The sequence below is a fragment of the Crinia signifera genome, chromosome 2 (genome assembly GCF_055691185.1).
Source record: "Crinia signifera chromosome 2, ASM5569118v1, whole genome shotgun sequence".
Lineage (NCBI taxonomy): Eukaryota > Metazoa > Chordata > Amphibia > Anura > Myobatrachidae > Crinia > Crinia signifera.
This window is the reverse complement of record NC_139218.1, coordinates 318,041,661-318,067,924: the sequence shown is the minus strand read 5'-3', so window position 1 is coordinate 318,067,924 and position 26,264 is coordinate 318,041,661. Positions and strand designations below refer to the sequence as shown.

At 41.5% G+C, this 26,264-nt stretch overlaps 1 protein-coding gene across 2 annotated transcripts; it reads left to right on the top strand.

Moving 5' to 3' along the window:
- Positions 1–3,601: 3,601 nt before the first annotated feature.
- On the top strand, positions 3,602–26,264 carry ARF3 (ARF GTPase 3). 2 transcript variants are annotated; one of them, XM_083169080.1, is made up of 5 exons: positions 3,602–3,747; positions 15,000–15,216; positions 17,322–17,432; positions 19,806–19,930; positions 21,235–26,264. In XM_083169080.1, exons 2-5 carry the CDS (start codon positions 15,069–15,071, stop codon positions 21,394–21,396), a joined length of 546 nt encoding a protein of 181 aa, XP_083025206.1. In that variant the 5' UTR covers positions 3,602–3,747; positions 15,000–15,068; the 3' UTR covers positions 21,397–26,264. The 2 variants fall into 2 exon arrangements, with proteins under 2 accessions (XP_083025206.1, XP_083025207.1); XM_083169081.1 differs by having other exon boundaries at positions 3,626–3,729.

Genomic DNA, 26,264 nt, shown 5'->3' with positions numbered 1-26,264 from the left:
GGCAAAGCTGTAACGTTTTTTCCCCATAGGATAATATGGGACCCGTCAATTCCGACCCCCACCCGGTTCCGACGGCTGTCAGTTCCCCCCTGGTATCTCAGAAGCTTGTGGTTGATCTCATTCAATTCCAAATCGCTGGGCCTTCAATATGATACCAGGCTGGTCCATATGGGTCAATCACTTCCAGAGATATTGCATGTAAACAGATTTTTTTATTTTTGTTCTTTGAGGGCAAATTACTCTGGAACCAAACGTTCCAGTTTCACTGGACCAAAATCATTCAAAGCCCACTCAAAAGTTCTTCAATATGATACTTGTCTCATGCAAATGGGTCAGTTGGTTCCAAAGATATAGCCGGTTAAATGAGATAACTGGTTAAAGGGGGGAGGGGTGGTTTTCTCTCCCCCTCACACCAGAAAATGCAGAGACTAGGCTGGTGTAAAAGGGGCCAACCTGGGAATGCATTTTCTGGTGTGAAAGGGGTATTCTTTCAAATAGCCGGGACCTGCAGTGCTCTGAATACAGCCAGGCTCTGCCACTGTCAGTGGCTATCACTTCTGCCTGGCGGCTGTCCCCCATTTACCGCAAGCATGTATTCCCCCTTGGCAATGAGCATGTAATCCCACATGGCAACGAGCATGGAACCTCTGGCAATGAGCATGGAACCCTTGACAATGAGCATGTAGATAAGCAGCACTTATGTAGCATAAATTTTAATAGGCATTATGGTGTTTGACATAATACATAATGGACATACTGTAATGGCGCGTAACTTAACGTGTAATGGATATTATGGTGTAAATGTTTAATGCGCGCCTTTGGTGGACAATGTCCCTGTTTATGAAGCGTTATGTGAATTCTGGCACAATCCGTGTGGCATTATGTGAATTTTGGCTCAATCCATGTGGCATTATGTGTAAGGGGCAAGTATATTGGGGTCTAGTATTTTGTTGCATAATGTATAGAAGTTGTATATGGTGTTGTACACTACACTCAATGACACACCCCCTGTTGAGTGGCCACACACCCTTTTCCGGAGCACGCCTTCGGCGCGCGCACAACTACATCCTTCACTTTTGTCGCCATGGTGAGCCTGCGTACTTTAAATGCCAGGGCCTATTTTTAATCCCATTCCCACCCTCTCTCTGCCGCTCTCTTAGCATGTACACTGGCACCACTAACACCGCCCCTCCCCCATCTAAACCCTCTTTTATCATGGTGCCCCCCCTGTCATTTTATCCTGGATCCGCCCCAGGCCATATCCTATCTACATATAGGAGTTCTGAATTAGATTTGTCACACCTAGGAGAAAAATAAAGTGGTGAAAGATAAAGTACCAACCAATCAGCTTCCAACCATCATTCCACAGGCTGTGTTTGAACACTGTTTGGTTGGTACTTATTTTCTCTCCATTTAGCGCTCACTAAAGCCCTATACACGCTAGCAGATAAAGTAAAAGATAACGTTCAAAAAGAGCTTTCTGAATGATATCTTTTACAATATCGGCTAGTGTGTAAACACAATATGGATAACGAAGCACACTCATGCACGTCGTTAACAATGATTGATATCTACCGAACATGCAGGTCAATTTGGCAATATAGCCAAGGTGATTGGTAGGAACTAGGCATCTAGGGTGGTAACTGGCCATTTAGTGGGTGTGCTAAGAAAAATGCTGGCAGTGTCAGGGAAAACGCAGGTGTTCCTGCACATGTTAGGTAGCAATGTGTGACGGCAGTTCCAACCCGCATATGCCTTTTTCTATCGTACCACTAAGTCTCCGGCTAGTCTGAGCCTGCGATGACCTGTGCCCAGTATAAAAATGATTCGATTGCACAGCTACGAATGGCTGTGTTTCCCTCACACAATTTATGCCTAGGAAATTAGCAACATTACAGTACTGTATTCTACTGTGATTTACAAACAATATCACGATGTGTAGAATTGATCTCTACCCACTGATGCAGAATGGAGAAAAAAAAGCCAATACTGCCAGCATGGACAGTGTAATGGTTAGCATTACTGCCTCACATGGGTTCAATTTCCACCATGGTCCTATCTGTGCTGAGTTTGTACATTCTCCCCATGCTTGCGTGGGTCTCCTCCGGGTATTCTGGTTTCCTCCCAGTACTCTGGTTTCCTTTTAGGTTAATTGGCTCCAACAAAATTAACCCTAGAATGAATATGTGTGTCTGTCTAAGCTCCACTGGCGCAGGGCCTGATGTGTATGGACAAAATATTCTCTGTAAAGTGCTGCGGAATATATGCGCTATAAATAACTGGTAATAAATAAATAATTTATTTTTTCCTTTTCTTAAGCATATGCTTTTTACTTTGATATGTTTTAGACACTTTTGGCAAGAATTAAAGATTTGCCGCTTGTGTATTCAATTAAAGATACAATGCATCCTAAATGAGATATTTTGGCCCTAGACCTTAAAACCGTGAATCTTAGGATCAGTTTCTAAGGGGTAAATTTACTAAAGCTTCTAAAAATGAAAAGAGATTATGTCAGGGTTGCCGACTTTCCCGGAATGGCCGGGAGTCTCCCGAAAATCAGGACCCCCTCCCGGCCCCCCGGAAGGGTAGGCAACCCTCCCGGATTCAGGGGGAACCCCCCTGCGCCCCGGATCGCGGCATTAAAATGCAGCAATCCTCGGGTCTTAGAGGAGGGGGCGGGGCTAAAATGACACAATCGCATCATTTTAGCCACGCCTCCTCCACAGAGATCCGTGAATTCGGCAGTTTGACATCATGGGTGTGGGGCTTAGTGACGTCACACTTAAGCCCCGCCCCCTGAGCGGCTGCTGGAACTCTCCTCTCCGGGCTTCTCCTGGAGAGGAGAATTATAAAGTCGGCAACCCTGGATTAAGGGGCCCATACACGGTCCGTTAAACGGATCCGTTTGGGTCTTAATTAGCATGCATCGTATCGGATCGCATGCCTAGTGCATGCAATGCGATCCGATACGATGTTTAGCTAGTACAAAAAGTATGTGCAGCACATACTTTTTGTACCGTACTATGTGATGCGCGGGAGCGCGCATCGCATAGTACAAAACGGACGGTCCGGGAACGGACCGTCTATGGGTACTGTTATGTTGATCATAGCAACTTCACAGAATCAGATTCTGTAATAAATTTCTCTATTGCATAATATAAAATGATAGACAGAATCTGATTGGTTGGGCAACATCACCTCTCTTCAATTTTAGAAGCTTTAGAAAAAGTACCCCTGTGTATAACGTAACAAATACTGAAAAGACAGGATGTGCTTCCTTATTAAAAAATAAAAAAAAAAACTACAAAAGTGGGCACCATTAAATATCTAAATTTAGTTTACAAGACATTGCCATTAATAATAGGCTGCACAGAAAGTAAGCTGTGCTTTTATCAAACACAATTTCACAATATGCTGACACATTATGGTTCCTATGTGTATGTCAGATAAAACAGCATGTTAGCTGTGTGGGTGACAGGTAGAGATCAGGGTTTCTTGTGAGCACCAGGCCTCCTGCCCACTCATCCCTGCAGCAGAATGAAAGGAGAAAGGTGCTGCATCCGTTACTATGGGAACCGGAGACCGGTCTCGCGAGCGTTTCCCGCAGCGCCCATAGTAAAGCATAGCTCGGGCACTACGATCCCGCGAGATTTGGGCCGGCAGTTTCCGGCCGGAGATGATAGCGGCATCGCTGCGGTAGCCGAGGAAGGAGAGCGAGAAGGAGAACAGGTGAAGGCAGTCAGGCAGGTAGGTTGGTGGGACAGCTGCCGGACCCCGGGGCCTAATAAGAACAGTACACGGATATACTTCCCCATTGCCTCCATCCATGTTAGCAAGAGTGCACATCTATACCGCCCACACATGGACCACAAGCACCAACCTCCATCTTACGTTGCTATAAGGAGCACTTACCCCCGTTCTACAGTAACTGCTGAGAGGAGCCATTGCCACCATTTCAGAATCCCATGCTCTTATCCTGTCTCAGTATTTCTATATCTATATCTTGTACAATGAAATTTTCTAAGAGTGATCCCCCATTGCACACGCTGGCAGTACCTATGTGCACACGTATATCCCAGTATGAGGATGCTCCCCTGCCTCCCATAGGACCAGTGTGAACTTTCTGTGATCCCTGCTGGCATGATGCATCTCATAACCCCACTGATTCCCTTCTGTCCAGAATATGCATTGTATATATTGATTTATTTCATCATTGAAATTCATAATGTGAATTCATAATTCATCATTGTGTGTTACACCTCACACCAGCATCTGTTGCATATGTGTTCTGTACAACATCATTTTGGCCCCATGATTCACATGCCTCGCTCACACTATCACTGCTGATATCATCAGTATCTGAGCATTACTACTTGATATTGTCATTGACCCCATTAGAGGTGTCATTTTTTTCTTTTAAGCACGTATTCTATTTTCTTGCTGGATGTGCTATTCATTGATTATTAACAGATGAGTGATTTTTTATTGAAGCATCATTCACTTTCATATTGTTGGTTGTATCACACACATTGCTGGGCTGATGCCAGTAACATCCTCCCTCTGTGCATTTTCTGTAACTTTGCTTCACTTGTTCACCACTCCCTGAAACATATCTCTAAAGATTTGCAGAATCCTTCTTTTCCAGGAAACATTGGTGGATCCATATATTTTTCTCAGCGACAGTGCTGTATTCACACAAAGGGCCCAATTCAGACCTGCTCCCTAAGCTGTGTATATTTACTGCCTAGCGTGCAGGTAAATTCTGCCCCACCGAAGGCTCGTTAATAAATAATTGCACAGTCACGTCCAATTTGTCTATGGGTAGTATTCAATGATATTTTTCACTATGTGCAGCAAATCCTGCTTAGGACTTGCTGCACATTGACCGGCTTTCGCCGTCCTCTCGGTCCGCCGCCAGCCCTCCCTCTCCCCCTATTCAATGCGTCAGGGGCTCGGTGCCCCTGACGGCAAATTTTGACCCCCCCCCTCTCCCAGCAAATGCCACAGGGAGCCGGGGGGACGGTGGAGGGCAGGGAGATGGAAGCCTCCCTGCCTGCGCCGCACACTGTGCAAACAGCACCAGGGGGAGAAGGAGGGCTGGCGGGGACACAGGCAGCAGAATTTGCCTCCCCGAGGAGACTGGGCAGGCAGGGAGGTGAAGGGAGCGATGCGCTGGCCCCTTCACATAATAAAATGAATGATTTTTTACACCAAAAAAAAAAGAAAACCTTTATTTAAAAGAGCACATTCCAGTTCACCTTAAAAAGATGTTGAATGCAAAACGGTGAAACACGGAGAAAATCACGGTAAGAGCAGTTCTCCATCCTAGCATTGAATACACTCTCGGCGAATCCCAGTGAAAACCCCTTTAAATACACCAGCGAATTGCAGCGAGCATGAAACGGAGAACTGGCCGGCATTCAGTGTTCGCTTTCGGTGAACAGTGATCATTGAATAGGGTGATTCAGATTTACTGCCCTATGTAGGGACATTTGTTTTGTGCTGCGCAAGTACTTATTGTTGTCTTGGTGTACATGACTAAGAAGAGTAATTAATGGTTAGGTTGTGTTCATAGTACCTGGTTCTGCTCCTAGTACCCTCCTGTCCATCACTTAAAGCATCTTTAGAGCCGCTGCTGCTTTTTGTACCATGATTCTTGAAACAACTGTTGGTTACCCTGTGTGGGTGTAGATTTAAGTGCTTCTGTATATTTTTTTGGGGTGTGGATCAGTTGGTCACCAGCAAGTTGTTAGACAGTCATTAGGTCGACATGTTTCTAGATCGACATGCAGGAAGGTCGACAGGGTCATTATGTCAACATGGGTAAGGTCGACAGGGCCATTAGGTCGACATGGGTAAGGTCTACAGTGAAAAAGTCGACAATTTTTTTTAACCCTTATGTCGACACAGTCAACATAAACACTAAAATGTATCGCTGCGTTCCCTCGTGTGGCTCGCTGTGCTTGCCATGCTTTGGGCACTGTGCCTTTCTACGCTCGGCACACTATTCTCTTCTCTTCTCCCACCACGCCCTAGTGGATGGTAGGGCATAAAATACCGCCTGCCGGCACAAGTCGTGTCGACTTGGACACCGAAACATACCACCATGTACCCTCGCATGGCTCGCTGTGCTCATCATTCTTCGGACACGGTGCCTCGCTACACTAGGCACACTACTTTAGTCTCCCACCATGCCCTAGTGGATGGTAGGGCATGAAATACCGCCTGTCGGCTCAAAAAACAGTAACAAAAAAACATGTCAACCTAATGACCTAAATGCATGTCGACCTATCTGCATGTCAGCCTAATGCTTGTCGACCTATTTGTTTAATTATGCACACTGCAGTCAGATTGAATTTATCAGCGAGATTACTCACCTTTCAGCCATGTTAGAACAGGCAGTGGGAATGACAGGATTTACTGACTGTACACTATTTATGCTATTGAATGGCATACAGTACATGTTATGCAGAGAATAGACACAGAGTGGAATACACAAAAATCATACAGACACAGCCCTAATGCTGACAAGCACAACAAGCAGCATCTAATTTGCAGTTAATTCTATTGTCCTACATGACACCACTTGTATACTGTACAATGTCTGGGGACATATTGTTGCAGGGCTGATGCATTTCTATAGGGTATACAGGCACAGTTGCACGGCAATATAACATGCTGTCTTTCATTCCAACCCCCTTTAAAGTGATTATTCTAAAGCATTTAATCTATGGGCAGAATTGTGCTGAACAAGACAAAGTTTACAGCTGGTCCTTGTTCAAGGGCATTTTCCACCTTCTTGCACTAAAGCAGACAAACAATACAGCATGTTATTGGTTGGTAGCTGTAGAATGCTTACGTGATTGGTTCCTATTCAATCATGTACCTCACATTTTGGTATGAAGCCCACTGTCTCCATTCTTTGCAGTGTATGCAGATTAACAGTGATCAACTGTTTAGTGTTCCAGAGCAGATCTTGAAAACCAGCAGATGTTTTAATTGTAGGAAATTGGGGACATTTGATTACTGTGTACTCTGTACACAAACAAAATCAGTTATGTAATGCACTCACAAAAGGGGCGTTTGTCCTCCTTGCTCACATGCTGATATAGGAAATAAATAAGTCTGTAAAATACAGGCATCCGTTCTCTCCAAAAATGTTAGATTTAGGCACAGGTTGAGTATCCCTTATCCAAAATGCCCGGGGCCAGAATAATTTTGAATAACAGATTATTCCGTATTGCAGAATATTTCTATGTCAATGAGGTATCTTGCATTTATATTGTAGAAATACAACAAACACATGAAATACACACAAATATATTTTATTTGTGCATAAAACAAGGTTTGAACACATAAAACAATGTTTGTGTACTATCTCAGATACTGAATGTGAATGGCAAGCAATCATTTTCTTGCACATATTTAGTGCCAGTTACATATCATGTCCCCAGTAGTACCAGTTACATATCATGTCCCCAGTGGTGCCAGTTACATATCATGTCCCCAGTGGTGCCAGTTACATATCATGTCCCCAGTGGTGCCAGTTACATATCATGTCCCCAGTAGTGCTGTTACATATCACGTCCTCAAAAGTGCCAGTTACAGATGTCCCCAGTAGTGCCAGTTACATATCATGTCCCCAGTAGTGCCAGTTACATATCATGTCCCCAGTAGTGCTGTTACATATCACGTCCCCAGTAGTGCTGTTACATATCATGTCCTTAGTAGTGCCAGTTACATATCAGGTCCCCAGTAGTGCCAGTTACATATCAGGTCCCCAGTAGTGCCAGTTACATATCAGGTCCCCAGTAGTGCCAGTTACACATCATGTCCCCAGTAGTGCCAGTTACACATCATGTCCCCAGTAGTGCCAGTTACACATCATGTCCCCAGTAGTGCCAGTTACACATCATGTCCCCAGTACTGCCAGTTACATATCATGTCCCCAGTAGTGCCAGTTACACATCATGTCCCCAGTAGTGCCAGTTACACATCATGTCCCCAGTAGTGCTTTTAGCAAGAATTTTTTTTTCTCTTACTTTCTGGAATGTATGGTTTTCAGAATAATTTGGATAATGGATAAGGGATACTCAACCTGTATAATCAACTACATTAGAGGCAGCTTACCCAAAAGAATGTATACAAATAGTACACCTTTTTCATTTTGATAAAGGTATTTTAAATACTTTATATTAAATACATATATACACCCCAAAACCGCTCAGGGCTGCACTTGTAGATCACCCTAACCATGTTTGTAAACATTGTATTGTACTAAATACAGTATAAATATTTGTTACATCCATTTTACAGAACTAATTATTGTTTTGAATAAAAGTGTTACTTAGGGCCAGATGTATCAAGCTTCAAAAAGTGATAAAATGGTGAGTGATAAACAGACAGCCAATCAGCTCCTACCTGTCATTTTTCAAACCCAGCTTGTAACATGACAGGTAGGAGCTGATTGGCTGTCTGTTTATCACTCCCTATTTTATCACTTTTTGAAGCTTGATACATCTGGCTCTTAGAATAACAAGTTAAACTTGTTATAGAAGGAGCAACTTTGTGTCCAATTGGCCAACTGAACGGTACACTAACCAGCCTTTACATTTCCACCATACATGCCCAATATTCAGTCTCAACAAGTCCTTTGTCACAATGGATTCTCACTATACACTCAGCAGTAATTGTTTATGCTAGCTGGATTTAAATAAAGGTCTGTATAGCATGAGCTAACTAGCTTATACACAAGCTCCATCTGCAGTAGTAGAATACATCAAATAAAAGTTAATCATTTCAAAAATTGTGAGGCTCCCGCAATGTTAACCCCAAAATCAGGGGTTACCAACACTTAGCCAGTCTGGCATTTTTTTTAATTGCTAATTTTTTGCCTTGTTTTTAACATACAGCAGTATAGGGACATTGCAGGTTATTCTGGTTCACTCGCAAAGGCAAATTCACTCTCTATTGGCCAAAACCATATGCACTGCAGGTGGGGCTGATGTAACCTGTTAAGAGAGAGTTAGATTCTGGTGTTATATTATTTATGTGCAGGGTAAATACTGGCTGCTTTATTTTTACACTGCAATATAGATATCAGTTGGAAGTACAAACCCCTCCCAAATTTAACTCTCTTTGCACATGGTTTTGTCCATTAGAGAGGGAATTTGCCTTGGCGAGTGAACCAGAATTATCACCATTGTCTGCCTACTTTTGTGCAGTTGTAGGGGGAAGTCAGGCACAATATTAGTTGCGATTTGATTAAATCCAACTTGTAAGATTTAACCAATCAGTGTGAACATACGGGCGTTCACATGAACAGACGATTATCATTTGTTACCATACACTACAATATTATCGTTCCAACCTACTGTTTAGTTGGAAAGTTAGAATGACAGGTGTGCTGTGTATGGCTGTAATTGATACTGATAGCAGCATGTTGCATATAATATAATTTGACTGTTCTAGCCCTGGACTCAACCATCAGGCTAGTTCTGCATGTCAGTTAGCTATGTTTCTGCTTTTAAAGCACATTCTTGATTCTTTTCACGAAAGATAGGTAACCGTTTTGAAAACTATAATTTCTGTACCTGTCACATGGATGTTAACAATGAGCTGTATTGCGTTTCCAAAAGCTAGTCCTGTTCAGTGTAACTGTAGACATTGCCCAGTTGCTCTCGTGGCTCTGTACATGCTAATGCGGCTCAGCATTATCTAGTTCACACAACTGTGTTCTATTTCATATTTAGATTTGGATTTTGTTTAAATGCTAGTAAACTATATGTAGCGTGTTCCTGGCATATTAGGGACATCACTCACTGTAAACTCAATAATGTAATGTTTTGCAAAGGGGTCAGCCCCAGACATTCTCTTTAAAATTGCATATGCTTTAGGACAGCTTCATATGCTTACTTGAGGGTGTATTTTTAATGATAGGACAGTGGTTATTGTTTAATGCACTTGCTGTCAATAAAAGGTGTATTGTTCTCATCATTAACAATATACATATTGTTTGCATGGTACACTAACGGTTGCAAATAATGTGCAATCCTGGATTCTGCTGGATGCAAGTGGCATTTCTACCAGCACAGCAGATGCTGTTAAATGAATTCAGCATCTGAAAATAATGCCTCCTCTCCATCTAGGTCTATACATAATTGAATACGTGCCTGGACTTTGTTGGAACAGGGCACAATTCACACCATCTGTGCCAGATCTTGACATACTGTACATTATTAAGATACTGGCCATAGTGGGAAAAATGCTACTGTACAATAATAGTTAAATGATGTTCTCCGTATTGTACATTAACAATTTTATTTTGTTCTATCCATTAGAAACCTATAACATTGTGATAAACAAAGTATTGTAGTGTATATGTCATTGTATATGGTGCATGCTAATCACAGGGTTATTTCTGCAAAGCCTCTGGTTGTGTGACATTACTTTATTCTTAAATCATTGATTAGTAATTAGGGTCAAGCTTTCAAATGATTTTCCATTTAATCCAGTGTGAAGTTATACTATGACAACTGATATCTGAAATATCAGATGTTCTTCTAGTGTACAAATATTAGGTGAAAAAATTGATTGTAGGTACTTGTGTAGTATTACGGCGCCCGTCACATCGCATACCACTAATTAAGGTATGCAATGGTATGTGATGGCATGCGATGGACCCGATTTGAGGCTTTTCCTGGGAAGAGTGTACATATTTTAATATCGCGTCGCATCGCATGCCATTATAACGGCATGCGATGCGACGCAATTTAAATGTTAATTGCCCAGGCAGACCCGATTTTTAATTGTATCCCCACCCTGATGGTTAATAAGTATGCTAAATACCCCCCTTGTTAACGGCACCCCACTATCAACGCCAACCTGAAGCATGGCGAGTGCAGCGGTACGCGTCCTCTGACCTTTTCATACCCCCACTATCCACGTCGGCGTGGAGTTGATTTATATAGTGTGGCGAGCGCAGCAAGGGGACACGTAATACTTGTGAAGTAACGCGCTCGCCACACTATATAAAATCAACTCCAAGCCGACGTGGATAGTGGGGGTATGAAAAGGTCGGAGGACGCGTACTGCCACCCCTCGCGGGCTCGCTGCGCTTGCCACGCTTCGGGTTGGCATTGATAGTGGGGTGGCGTTAACAATGGGGGGGCATTTAACATTGTCAGTACCCATCAGGGTGGGTGTACAATGTAAAATCGGGTGTGGGTGCGTGTACAATTTAAAATCAGCTATAATCGCGTCTCATTGCATCGCATGCGGTCATATGGCATGCGATGCGACGCAATATTTTCGGTTGTACAATGGCATGCAATGGAAAGGGGGGCGCCGTGATAATACACAAGTACCTGATTGTATGATGTAACATGAAAGTATAATGAGAATAATATATTGTCCAATTAATCTCCTAGTACCTGGCTTCAAACTAAGGTTTGGGTGGAGATAGAGGTAAATTGAAAGTAGATTTACTTTGGAGCTGCCAATTAGTGGATCCTGATTGGTTGTGAAGAAGCCAGATGCACCTTTGGTTGTGCTTATTAGTCAATGTTGCTGCTTGTCCCCTGCATGTGTCTCATTATTGTAAATGAAAAGTATATACCGCTATGGGATTTATTATCTTTATTATTTCAATTTTGAAATGCTGTGCCTGTAATGTATTGCATTCAATGATTTATTTATTAGAAATGTCTTTTCCACACTGACCTTAGTGTTCCCCCATTTAACAAGTCTCCCAGTGATTGGAGAAAGAGATGCCTTTTGATCATGTCCATCTGCATGGCCATATACTATTTCTGCTTTATTGAACTAAAGGCCCATACACACTAGAAGATTTTCATTTCAAAAGACTTTGCCAAAATCTCAAGCTGCAAGCCCCGGGCGGCTGAACATGGAGGACGATGCCGGGGGACCAGCGCGGTGGACATCGGGTGAGTATGGAGCAGGGGGAGGGAGCAGGGCGGTCCGCCTGGCTGAAAGTGGCTAATCTTTCAGCCTGTCGGCCGTACACACACAGCGATGATGGATAACAAACCATCCATCATCGCTGCATCTGCTGGTAAAACCAGCAGATGAACCACCTTACTAGCGATGATGCGGGAGCACGCATCATCGCTAGTCGGGGATCGTTGACCCATACACACTAAGCAATTTTCATCTGAAAATCGTCAAGTGTGTATGGGCCTTTACCTGATAATGCATTTACTAAAGGTATCCATACAGCTGTGCATATACCATATACTGTGCACCCTAAAAGAAGAAACACCCATAAAATAATCACAAGGTTCTAGCTAAATATACACACATACCTAGCTATGCTGAGGCCCTGGGTTTTAAATGTTTAAATGTTCTTCTAATATTGCAAGATGGTAAAACTGTATAATCACCAAGCAATAACCCATTACATTACAGAAATCATTATGCAGTCCAAAGGTGGGGTATGTTTTCCCCTATATTGGCTTTAATAATCTAGGGGACACTCATTTGAAAGAAGGAAGTCTTTTCTTTTACATCATTTGGCCACTTGGTGGTTATTGTGTGATGATCACCAGACCGTATCGCTGTGCACTACAGAAATACCAGTATAGGTGGGGGGATTCTCTTGTCCGATACTGTGCCCACTTAGTAGTTATTTTGATGACTTTTGTGTAGCTCCTCACTCTGACACAACTAATGGTACAATGGTGCGATTATCTATTTGCTTCCACCACCATTGTCATGATGCATAACCTAATAAAATAGCTAATGGAAATGTCCATACAGTAGATTAGAAAACTGGGGGGAGGGGGGCTGAGAGCCAGAGGATTCTCTGGGACCTCCCGGGAGATCAGGAGAGTTGGCCAGTATGATCTATATCTGGCTTCAGCATTGGTTGCTTCTAAATGTTTATAGTAAAAACTTAAAAGCACTGAGGAATATGTGTGCACTATATATAAAAAAAAAAATATATATATATACACATACCCAGGAAGGGTCTTGTTAAATATTAAATTCAAAATTCCTGCATACTCCTGCTGGTAAAGGCTCATCTCTATGCTTGCCCATCAGTAGTACCCTAGCAGTACGCTGATTACTCCCTTGCTACAGTACATACAGTACATCTAAGCTGTAGTGTGTCTTGAATTGTGGTGTTCTTTATTACCTGTACTCCATTTTTGTTATTTATTGACTGTAATGTTAAGTTTTGGCTCCCTGTACTGTTCTATTGTATGGTCTTTATTCGGCCCTGCAAAACACTTATGGGGCCTTATAAATAAAATGTAATAATATACTGAACTGTAGTCATTTTTAGAAAGCATGCCTGATCAAGTACCCATAACATAATGTATTCTTGCAAAACATGTTTATGGGTGCAAGGGATCTGGTAGCATGCTCGCAATTTGTCTATAGTATTTTGCAGTGTACATGTGTAAATGTGCTGTGAAGAATGCACGGGGCCAAATGTAATAAGGTGAGTTTCAGAAAGTGAGAGATATTGGGAGAGTTTTCCCATTTTTTTTAAGCAGCAATCAATTACATGGCAAAATCAACTTGGTTTTGCCATATAATTGATTGCTGCTTTAAAAAGAATGGGAAAACTCTCCCAAAATCTCTCACTTTCTGAAACTCTCACCTTATTACATTTGACCCATGGTCTCTGTCAAGTGTAAGATCTTCTGATTGAGCATCATTTCTTCTCTGGGCATTCAGTATTATTATCCTATACATTTTGGGGAAAAGTTCAATAAATGTACTGCCTTTTAAGTAATTAATTATAAACAGCTAAAATAGTAATGTCTTAATTGCACCATTTACTTTCATGGATCCTAGTGTTCATTCTAGCACTCGCTATCTTTGAAAATCCATGCAGTTCCTCTTCCCTTCCTGGGGTGTCGCTGTCTGCTGTGGTGTTTCTTGCACAGGTCTGGTTTGCGTATCAATGCTGATATACAGACCACACTGTGCTAGAAGCACCACAGCAGACAGCGACACCCCAGGCAGGGAAGAGGAACTGCATGGATTTTCAAAGATAGCAGGTGCTAGAATAAACACTAGGGGCCTTATTTTGGTTCATTCTTTCTGACAAAATCCTTCTTAGATGGACAAAACCATGTGCACTGCAGGGGGGGCAGATGTAACATGTGCAGAGAGAATTAGATTTGGGTGAGTAATTTTGTTTCTGTGCAGGGAAAATACTGTCTGCTTTATTTTTACACTGCAATATAGATCTCACTTTGAAGTAAAACCCCACCCAAATCTAATTTTCTCTGCACATGTTACATCTGCCCCACCTGCAGTGCACATGGTTTTGCCCATCTAAGAAGGATTTTGTCAGAAAGAATGAACCAAAATAAGGCCCTAGATCCGGATTTCAGGTCAACATAGTCAACATATAAAAGGAAGACAGTGCTTGATGTTAGCAGGTACAAAAGGTCCATAGAATGAAATGGTCGACATGACAGTGGTGGACACACATACAGTTGGGAATACCGCAGTGTTTCACTACTTGGGGTAACAGGGTTTAAAGAGGTAAATGGCACCCAAATTTCTTGTCAACCTTGTTTTGTGTCCACCGTACACGCGGCCTTTTCTACTTGTCGACCTCTTGCATGTTGGCTCCTCACCTGTATTTTCAGTATATTTGTCCATTAGACTACTGTCATTATAACTGTGTGGCCATTGATAAACTGTAAAATACAAATCTTATATTTACTAAAGTGCAGGTTTTTAGAAGTAGAGATATTGTCCATAGTAACCAATCAGATTCCACTTATCTAGTACCTTCTAGAAAATCTTCGTTACAATCTGATAGTTTGCTATTGACAATATCCCCAGTTCTAAAATCTGCACTTTATTGAATCTAATCTGAAGGGTCTATGCATTAGTACTTTCTGGAATACTGTTCCTTAGTAGAGAGCTGTGGTTTATATAATCGCTTTGTCAGTTGCTATATTTCTATTTTAACGTACCCCTTCACCTTGTGACTTTTATGTGTTCTCGCATAGCTTTAATAGAACTCAGCAGGTTGAAAGTTTACTAGACAAACTCACAGCGATCATTGCAAGGAAAGCACCATGGGGAACATATTTGGAAATCTGCTGAAAAGCCTAATTGGGAAGAAGGAAATGCGAATACTCATGGTGGGACTTGATGCTGCTGGAAAGACCACCATATTGTACAAATTGAAGCTTGGAGAGATTGTCACAACCATCCCAACCATAGGTATGTTTCCACTGGACTATAGTAATACATTGTGCGCACATAGGACCTGTTTTGGATGTGGGGTAAAATGTAATTCCTGTGAGTCTGCCTGTATTTTTAAAGGGACAGTTATTTACAGGGTAAAACCAGGCCTGTTTTGCCTTGTAAATAATTGCCGCATTGAAAATACAGGCAGACTCTCATGAATTCCTGAACAGTCTGCATCTCACAGGCTATTACATTTTGTCCGTGGTTGGAGTTACCATCGCTGCTTATTACATAGAACCAGCAGTGATAGCACTAATACAGTAATGCAGCAAGGAGCATCATGCCTCTTGCAGGCATTACTAATGCAGTATCGTATTCTCTGCGACACCATCAGCCAAATGGCTGCCGCCGCAACAATAAGGAGACCAGGAAATATTTGTTGTCGGACATAGATACTGACGAGACACATCCATTTTAAGAAATGTCAATCTCTCAGACTGTCAATCGCTGACCATCTGATGCTTAAATGTGATGGACGTTGCAGACCTGTATACTTCCTGCACACGTGCAAAGGACCGAATATCAGTACTTTGTGGCATTGCCACAGCTACAAACGGAACTGAATCAGGCCCATAGTTCCTTTTTAGTGGAATGCAAAACATAATACACAACAAACTGGCTTGGATTTGTGGTTTGCATAACATTGGTTATAAAGATACATGAATTCTTCAAATACTAATGTAATAGTATTATCCAATGAATTTACAGTACTATTACTTTCCAATGACCAAATCTGTTACTCATTACTGACACACATCCACCTGTTCTTGCTGATCACAGATTCTTAGACTTGTGTCACACATTGCGTTTTAGCAGGATGCAGTTGAACAGGACCTGTTTGGCAGGATACACCTTCTTGGGTTCACACATGAGGCCACACTTTGCATTTTAGCAGAGTGCAGTTTAAGGCAAGAATAATTAGTGGGGGTTCCCCATATTTTTTTTAATTAGCACCACGCTCTAAGTCGGGAGCTGGACTTGGTTTCCAAAATTTTGTCCCCTACAAAATGAGGTGGAGTCCCCCTTATTGTAGGGAACAGCACCAGGCTCCACTAGCAGAGAGTGTAATTCCATAGCCAGGGGACACATGAGGTCCCATGGCCAAAACATTATCCACCCTAACTAATCAGCCCTGGCTGGGAGTTCTTGGGGAGATGGGGACCCCCCAAATAAAGGGGTGCCCCCACTCCAGGACACCCCTGGCCTGGGCGGTAGGTGCGGGATTGATAGCTTGTGCATTAAGTAATATTATCCTTTATATTGGGACTACAGGTCCCTGCAAGCAAGATCCCAAATGCTGGTATTTGGAGAACCATAAGTACCAGGGTGTGGGCCATTACGGAGCCGCTGGAGCCTATAGTCCCCCTGCAAAGGCAATATTAAAATGACCACCCACCTTTGTTGTAATATTTTATCCATCTGGGGGGTGGTGACCTTTTAAAGCTCTTTTGCATGGCCACCCTCTCCCCAGGGCTTCCACCGGCATCTTCATCTTTGTTCTAGGAGGGGGGGGTGGCCATGCAAAAGAGCTGTGTCATGCTAATATAGCCAGCTCAAGGGGGGCGTGGCAATGGCGCGGTGAGCCGTAATTGGCTGGCTGCAGGCATTTTGAAATTTAAAAGAAAAAAAGTTGCCGTGCTCTCTTTCTAAGCCTCAAGGGGATCCCAGACCAGGGCCTGCACTACCACCGCCACTGGGGAACCAGGCTACCACCGTAGGTTCCACCCTCTTCCACACTGCCGACTAGATATCAAGTAAAACACAGTGCGATACAGCTGCACTGTGTGAACACACACTTTGAAATATATATGTACTCCTTGAAATCCGGTCGTCCTGACAAACCACGGCATGCTGTGGTAGGACCTGGTGGATGTGGCCCCGCCGCATATGTGTGGGAACCTGCATAGGAGACTGTGTACAGGTTAATTCCAGCCAACAGGACCCGCTAAATGTTATGTGTGGCCCCAGCCATACACTAGAGTTCCGTTATAGCTGTTGTATTTTATATTTATGTTTTTATTAGCTGTTAAGCGTGCACTAAACAAACTCAAGCACTTAATATATTTCTCTCATCCTAGGCTTCAATGTAGAGACGGTAGAATACAAGAACATCAGCTTCACAGTGTGGGATGTGGGTGGCCAGGATAAGATCCGACCACTGTGGAGACATTACTTTCAGAACACTCAGGGTGGGTCTCTATAGCTTCTGTATGTGTATTGTGTGTAAGAATCTGTTTTAAATTCACCAGGATATGTTTTTTTTACATTTAGTGTTAGAGATATTGTTCTTTCTGTGTATACAATGTTATGTAGACCTTTTTATTTGTAAGATATTGGGTTTGCATTTGTTTTGGTGTGTATATGTATTATATCCCCTCACTCTATGTTGTGTTGAATTTGCAGCGTTCATCAAGTTATTGATGTCTATTGCCTGAGCATTTGCTAACATTGCATCCATGTGAATAGACAGACGCATGGAGAAGACTGAAGGTCCCTGTGTATTTGTATTGCCAGAGACATTTTCTTCAGTGTAAATCCATATACATGACATAAATACCCCTATCATACACAGAAAAAAAATATAACAAACAGACAGCGCTTGGGCTTCACTGAGTTATAAATGAAAAATTGAGTACGGCTAGGATCAACAATATATTGTTTCAGATTATAAAATGCATGCATATTGGCACATAAAATAACATTAAAAGATTCCGTTGCACTTTACAATGGTAGACAGTGATAAAACAAGCTGGGTAACAACAGACAGACTTGGAGGTAGGAGAGCCCTGCTGCAAGCTTACAATCTATAGGGATAATTAATGTAAGCTCCATTTAGAGTATACCTAGAGCAGGGGTCAGGGAACTTTTTTACCTTTTTACCCCAAAATATATTTAGATACCCCCTTGATTTGGAAAAGCAGGAAATTATATAATAATACACACTGTACCCCCAGAAATTGATGATATATCCTGCTAGTATGGTACACAGCCTGGCAGCAGTTGATGTTGATGATGATGATGACATTTGTACTACATACAGCCATACTTGATAATCATCATCATCAATATCTGCCAGGCTGGGTGTGGTATAGTCATGTGACATCCAAGCAATTATTGAGTCAGTATTTCAAGATGATATAGTGACAAAGAACACTGGACACTGCGCTATAATGGAAAATACATTTTGAATAAAAATATTAAGATAATAATAATAATAAATAAAATAATTGATAGCAGATGATAGAACCTAAATAATCCATATGATCATTTCTATTTGTCAGTACATAACAATAATGGACCTTGATATAGTGATAGTCTGTGCAATTTTTTCCCCTAGACTAGAGATGGGTATACCTTGACAGGAGCCTATAACCACGCAAAGAAAATAGGCTCCGCAGTGGCAGTACAGACAAAACGGCACATCAACTTGTCAACTCTACTGAAGAAGCAGGCGGACTTGGAGGCGGGGCCATTGGCATCACGCAGGGAATCGTGTTATACACAAAGGCCTGACGCACTGCACTGCATCCGGTCCTTGTACACTACAGTTCTGTAACACACACAGCCAGGCATGCATATAGAATCTATATTCTATATGCAATGAAATTAAATTCCTGGGGGTAATGGGCGTCGCACTGTCGAGACACAGCAGGGCATGCATATAGATTCATATGTGTCTTGGCAGCGCTACCATCCATAAACCCCAAGAATTTCATTTATACCCAATTTGGGGTAATTTACCCCTGTTGCCTGACCACTGATCTAGAGGGATGCATTTTATAATCTATGAAACAACATACAAGTTGAGTATCCCTTATCCGAATATCCGTTATCCAAATTATTCCGAAAACCACACATTCCAGAAAGTTTAAAAAAAATTATGTTTTTTTGCTAAAAACTTACTGAGGACATTTGTAACAGCACTACTGGGGGAATCTTATGTAACTGGCACTATATATGTGCAAGACAATGATTGCTTGGCATTCAAATGCAGTGCCTGAGATAGTACACAAACTTTGTTTCATGTTTTGAAACCTTGTTTTTTTTTAAATCAAATATATTTGTGTGTAATTCATGTGTTTGATGTTGTAATACAACATAAATGCAAGATACTTCAAAATACATAATTTAAATAATAAAATATATAGAAATACGGAATAATCCGTTATCCAAAATTCTCCTGGTCCCGAGCATTTTGGATAAGGGATACTCAACCTGTATTAACATTCATTGTTGATCCTAGCTGTACTCCTATCATTTATAACCCAGTGATGCACAAGTGCAGTCTATTTGTTTTACTTTTGTTCTTCATATACTTTTTTGGTGGATCTATATTGCAGTGTAAGCTCCACTGGGGCAGGGACTGAGGTGAATGTGCAGATATTCTCTGTAAAGTGATGCAGAATATGTGTGCGCGTTACATAAATACCTGGTAATAAATAAATAATAATGGTTGCTGATTTTCTTTGATTTTTAGTTTGCAATTTGTCAGCCAGTGAAGTGTATTTGCCATATGAAATAGCAGACTTGTACTAAAATGATTGCATTTTCTGTTTTGTCAGGGTTAATATTTGTGGTAGACAGTAATGACAGAGAAAGGGTTAATGAGGCACGTGAGGAGTTAATGAGGATGCTGGCCGAAGACGAGCTCCGGGATGCCGTACTGCTTGTCTTTGCAAATAAACAGGTTTGTTTGTGTAATCCTTAAACTTCTAAAGCCTGCTGCCTTTATATACACAGGGCATTGACATAAACCTATAATAAATGGCAATACATCCAGTAAATCATAATGGCAGCGAATGGACCTGTACTTACACGCTTTCTGACAATCGTTTGCCTTGTGTCAATTTCCGTGTTGCCTGCAGCATTCTTGAGCCCATTATAAAATAGAGTTCTAAGGGATCCCTCTAATTGCAAAGTAAACTATTATTATTACCATTTATTTATAAGGCACCTTATAAATAAAGTAAGTGGTATTAGAAAAACAAGGAAAAACAGCTAAAGTACAGGACTTTGAAGAAGCATAATTCTGTAAATAGGGATACGGTTGAATGGTCGACAGTCATTAGGTCGACACTGTTGGGTGTCAAAAGGTCGACATGGTTTTTTTACTGTTTTTTTTGAGCCATGTGACGACAGGCGGTATTTCATGCCCTACCATCCAGTAGGGCATGGTGGGAGAATAAAATAGTGTGCCAAGCGTATCAAGGCACCATGCCCGAAGCATCGCGTGCGAAGCGAGGGGATGCGGTACACTTAACATTGTGTCTATGTCAACTGTGTCGACATTCGGGTAAAAAACCCATGTCGACCTTTTGACTGTCGACCTAGACCCCTGTTGACCTTCCTGTATGTTGACCTAACGGTGTCGACCTAATGACTGTCGACAATACAATCCCATTCCCTGTAAATAAGATATAATGCAATATCATGATAAAGAGCAATGAGAAAGCAATTAGGTTTGTGATATCCGATACACAGTAGGTGCCAACAATTTTTATAATACATGAAACTCTGGATAACAGAATTAAGTATAAGTAAGTGTGCCACTCTACTAGACTTCTGAGCTTTTTGTAGCCCAGGATGTTGATGCCAGGAATAGCCTTCAGCAGTCTGGGGCGGAGATGCGGATACGGATACCATCCTGGCGTTTATAGTGCTGGGAGGAACAGACACCCAGAAGTGAATATGTAAGCTGCAGCCAACCCCGATGATGTGCCAAATATCTTTTCATATACATAAAATTATGAAATCTGCAGTCAGCAGGAGTGTTGCTGCATTATAAGTCACATAAAATAAAAATTCTCCTAAATGACAGGGGAGGGGGTTAGGGCTTGTTGTCCTGACAACGCCCCCCCCCCCCCCCCCCCCCTTAATCCATGTATGCATGCAATACTATTACTGTTAGGCGGTCATTATATATAATGATTATGAATGCTATAATGGTAATGTCTCCTATTGTGTCCTTAATAATTAATTATTTCTTTACAGGATCTTCCCAATGCTATGAATGCTGCTGAAATTACAGACAAGCTGGGCCTACATTCTCTGCGTCACCGCAACTGGTACATCCAGTCCACCTGTGCCACCAGTGGAGATGGTCTCTACGAAGGGCTGGACTGGCTAGCCAACCAACTAAAGAACAAGAAGTAATGACTCCCTGCCCTACCTCTGCCTCCCCAGTGTGCGCCTGACTCTTCCTCCCCCATCCTTTCCATCCAAATTTCCCTCTTCAGCCAGAGCAGATTGGGTTTGGCCTCTTACACAGACCACCCTATCCAACCTGCCCCTCCTGGTTCCACACACGCTTACTTTGCCGTTTTGGTTTGGGGTGTTTTTATCGGGTGCCGTGTTTCTTCTGACTCATCCAGCTGCTGTTGCTCTTTATTTGTCCTTTGGAAACAGTGGGTGGGGGAGGAATTGTGAGATTTGGCAATACATGCCATAACAATCTACCCCCTGTAAACAGGGTTGGTATGGAAGGGGTTTGGGAGCTGTGCTGTTTTGTGTCCGTATGTTCTGTGGATGCTCCCTAAGCTGAAGATTGAGAGATGTTCTTGGCTTATCGTGTTTGTTTTTAAGGCAGGTGTGTCAATGGTTCATACACGACAATTAGTAAAGCAACTGAGTAAACTGCATTTATCTTTCTTTTAAGAAGGGGCACATCAAGAATGGATCCTATTATTAAATAAATGTGACTTGTATTACTACAACAAGGTCATTTTTTCTAACCTTTTACGCTCACTTATAATCTGTCATCTACCGAATATGAAGCTAACCCCATACTTATACTGTGGTATAAAGAAGCCTATTTCTTACTGGGTGGTGCTTGAACCAAGTATTGCTGCTCTTGTGCTTCATTTGTATCAGATATGCAAGAGCCGTCTTCTGTACTCTGTTTGAATAGAGGTGTTCTAATGAAGCGTAGTGCAATATACAGTAGATGCAACGGTTGTCATCACAATGAACTCTACATACTTTGATGGTTAGAGCTGACCGCACAAAGCCATAGTATTTACTTAGAAACTGTTCAGAGCCAGTGGGAGAATTATATGTACATGAACTGTGCATGCGGGTTGTGGCTTTTAATTTCTAAACACCTGCTATAATGAAATAAGAGGTTATTCAAGCACATTGTGCTCTAGTAGTTAAATCTCACCACCCTTATTTATAATGACTCCAGCAGCTCCCAATGATGTAACTGTGGCAATCTACACTCCTCCTGTCAGTTACATCACTGGGAACGGGCCCAGCTGTTAAAACTCCAAGTGCGTTTATTTGCATTTATAAAAGTGAAGTAAAATAAAGGATTGTGTATAATACGCACTGGCACTTCTATTCAAACGTGGCTCTTAAATCTTCATTTATTTTTAAATCGATATTGACCTGATATTTCTACTTTATATGAAAGTATAGAGGCCATTGCGCTCATGGTTTTAAGCTGGATCTTTTCACAACTTGTTTCCGTCTCCGAAGCTCAAGGCATGACAGGGATTTAGTTCTAAGGTGATTCATCTTTACATCATAGATTTGAAACAGATTTTCCAAGTGACCTTTTTCTGTCTACAGAATGTTTTAAGATGGAATAATGAGTATTATTGGCTTGGAATGAAAGTCAAATGCAAAAATCGGACACTACTAGATCTGATTTTGGTACAAATTAATAGACCTGAAATTGTATATTGCTTTCCTGTGGCCCCAGCATAGCTGACCTTCTGGTCCATAGCAATTAGCTGAGGATCATGGGAGACTTAAATCAGAATTGGCAAAGGTTGGAGTTGGAAAAAAAGCATTTCAACGTGTTTTGATAGAGCACTGTAAATGTTCCACCTTTTGTGATAATGGGATTTAACTCCAATGTAAAATAATATTGTAGTGCCCAAATTAAGAGTTCCCTATGACACATGCTCTTGCTTTGTCCAATGCCATGTGTTATTACAAAGAAAAAAGGAGAATGAAAATATGATGTAAATGTACATTATATGAGTGGTTGCTTATGACTGTTATATCTTGCGATGTTTTAGTTGTGGTGTAACTGAGCTTAGTACCCCATTAGCAATCAAGCTATCCATTCTTTTCATGTTTCCGATACATAGGGTCTGATTCTGAGTTAGGAGTCCAGCAGAAATTAACAAGTTACTGTACACCTGGGCAAACCTGCGGAACTGCAGCCGGGGCAGGTTCAAATTGTGCAGAGATTTAGATGTGGGTGGAGCATGTACAATCTAAAATCTGGATTGCAGTGCAAAAATATAGCTGCCCAGTATTTGTGGGCTACATGCAGAAGCAGACAGTATTTCCCATGCATGCAAAAAATAAATGTGCCTGCACCACTTGCATTGTCAACGTTTGTCAACGTACCCCATTACTGCCATCTTTGAATCAAGCCTTTAGTATTTTAGAAGATATTCATTTGTGAGCAATGGACCTATTTCAGTGAGGTATACAAACCTGATGTTTACGGACATCTCCGATGGTGTGTCATCTGTTCATGTGCAGATCTTATTCTGCAACATAGCTCACAGTGCCTTGGGTGCCACAGTCTGATGAACAAGCTAGGGAGCCATTGTCAAAAAGAAGATGTCAGCCCCATTTAACAGGCCTGCAGAGGCCAGGTTCTGCATCTGATGCAGATTTACCGGTATCTGCAGTGTGATTTGTCCGGATATCTTCAATAACTTGAGGGTTACTCAGTGTTCAATGCTTTATCCTAGCACATAGCAGCAGATCAGAGAAGCTGGAAGGTGAGTTCTAATTGCAAAAGATGCCTCCTGCGGCATTAGTAAATTATAGCACAGCTGTTGCTTACAAAGACACAGGCTGTGTGATCTGCATCCATCTCTGAATCATGCCCTATGACCAGCTGCAAAAATTACCCTTTAATACAGCACGTAATGTAATTTTCCTATACCCCTTTATGGAGCACAAGAAATTAAGTGAAGATATTGCTCATGTAGTACCTTTGCCCAAAAGTTCCAGCAGCAGTCCACGCATATCGCTCACAATTGAATTCCCCATGAAATGCCAATGGGTAGATTTGCTAAACCTTTGAGAGTTATAAAGTGGATGGAGCTAAAGTTCTATCCAATCAGCTCCTAACTGCCATGTTACAGGCTGTGACCAGATGTATTAAGCCTTAAAAAGAGATAAATGCGAAGGTGATAAGGAGTGATGAACCTCCAGCCAATCAGGTCATAGCGGTCATTTTTCAAACACAACCTATAGCATGGCAGTTAGGTGCTCATTGGCTCATCTATCACTCTCATGTTTATCTTTTTTTTTAAAGCTTAACACGTCTGCCCCAGCCCCGCCCACCCACTCGGAAAAATGACAGGAGCTGATTAGTTGGTACTTTACCTCCATTGTATATCTGCCCCAATGCCTGTTAGCTATCTGCATATTTATATTATTGTGACTGGCTGCTGCCATGGTGTTTACCAATGTCATTTTAAATATACAAAAATTGCAATAAAACAGAGCCACCCAGTGGCCAAATTGTAAAGCAAAGATAATAATCTTGTATCTCAAGACTTTGTTAAATTTGTTATTTTTTTTGTAAAGAATAATCTCTTGTATATGGGAATTCCATTATTCTACTTAACAATGAGAATCCTATGAATCAAATAAAATTTGTCAGGTCATTAGAATGGGAACAGCAGCTGGAAATGGGATCATCCTGTGGGAGAAAGTGACCTGTGTCATGATGTAGGGCAGGAGAAGGCAACCTGTGGAAATCACATCCCAGCATGCCTTGCCACAGCTTTGCTGTTGGGGCATGAACAAAGTGTGGCAAGTTGTTGTTCCAAAGCTGCTGAAGTGCCACAGCTGCCTACCCCTGATGTAGGAAGAGGAAACTCCATTTTGGGCATATGAATTTTTCAGTTGAATTTTTTTTTAAATCCTCCTGAAGTTACTTTTGCTTGGATTTTTGTCTAATAGGACTTTTATTTCAGAACATATGGACCGGAATATATATTTTTATAGTCTACTTAGAGGAAAGCTAAAATCATGCGACAACAGAAATACTTTCCCTGTCTAAGGCATGGATGGCAGTTCCAGAATCCTCTGGATTTATAGTGAACCAAATATTGTTCATCGTTGTAATCCGGTTTACACTACAAGTACAGGGATTACCCACAACAGCAGGTGCAAGTGTTGTATGAAACACCCCAAAGCTGTTCTACAGTCAGGAAGGGGTTTATTTACTAAGATGGGAGTTCTATTAAAAATGTGATGTTACCCATACCGAGTCAGAATCTACTTCCTATTTACTTAGCACCTTCTAGAAGAAAAAAGATGGCATCTGATTGGTTGCCCATCACACCTTTAATATAACTCCCATCTTCGTAAATAAACCAGTCAGCATGGGCAGAATAGTACATAAGATTGAGTAGCAACATTATGCGCATAAAATACATATTCATTGATATTCTGTCGATTAGTCTTTAATATATAAACATTGGTTATTGTATCCCTTGGATGCAACAATGTTCCAAAGCTGAGAAGGCAACATTATAGGATGCAATGTATTTAAAGAGGTCGAAACTTGAAGCACTTTGAAAAATGCAGGCGACATTTGTATGAAATGCGATTTCCTGCAGACTGAGTAATACTGGATTGCTGCTGGTTGTTACACTTCGGCTGCTATTGACTACACCCCCTTGAACCCAGAGGTGTGTCTGAAAAGAAAGTGGCGTTGATAAACCTTAACAGCCATTGTCCTCTTTAAAACCATGTAGTGCACTTTTCATATAAGGGACCATTTTGTTTTGTTTTTTTCAGTAACGGTTGATTTGATATTTATTGATATTGTTTGGTTGTATTTATGTTTTTTCCTTTAGATTAGTTGATACTGTTGCCTCAGTAGACTTTTAAGTGTGCTCTCTGTCACTTATTTTACCTCTGGTCTGTGTGATGTATAATGGAACGTATGGTTTGAGTTGGGTATTCTCTTTTTGTTTGTATACTTTGGAATGTAAGCTGTTTGTGTTTTAAAATGAATTAAACAACTGGAAGCAAGA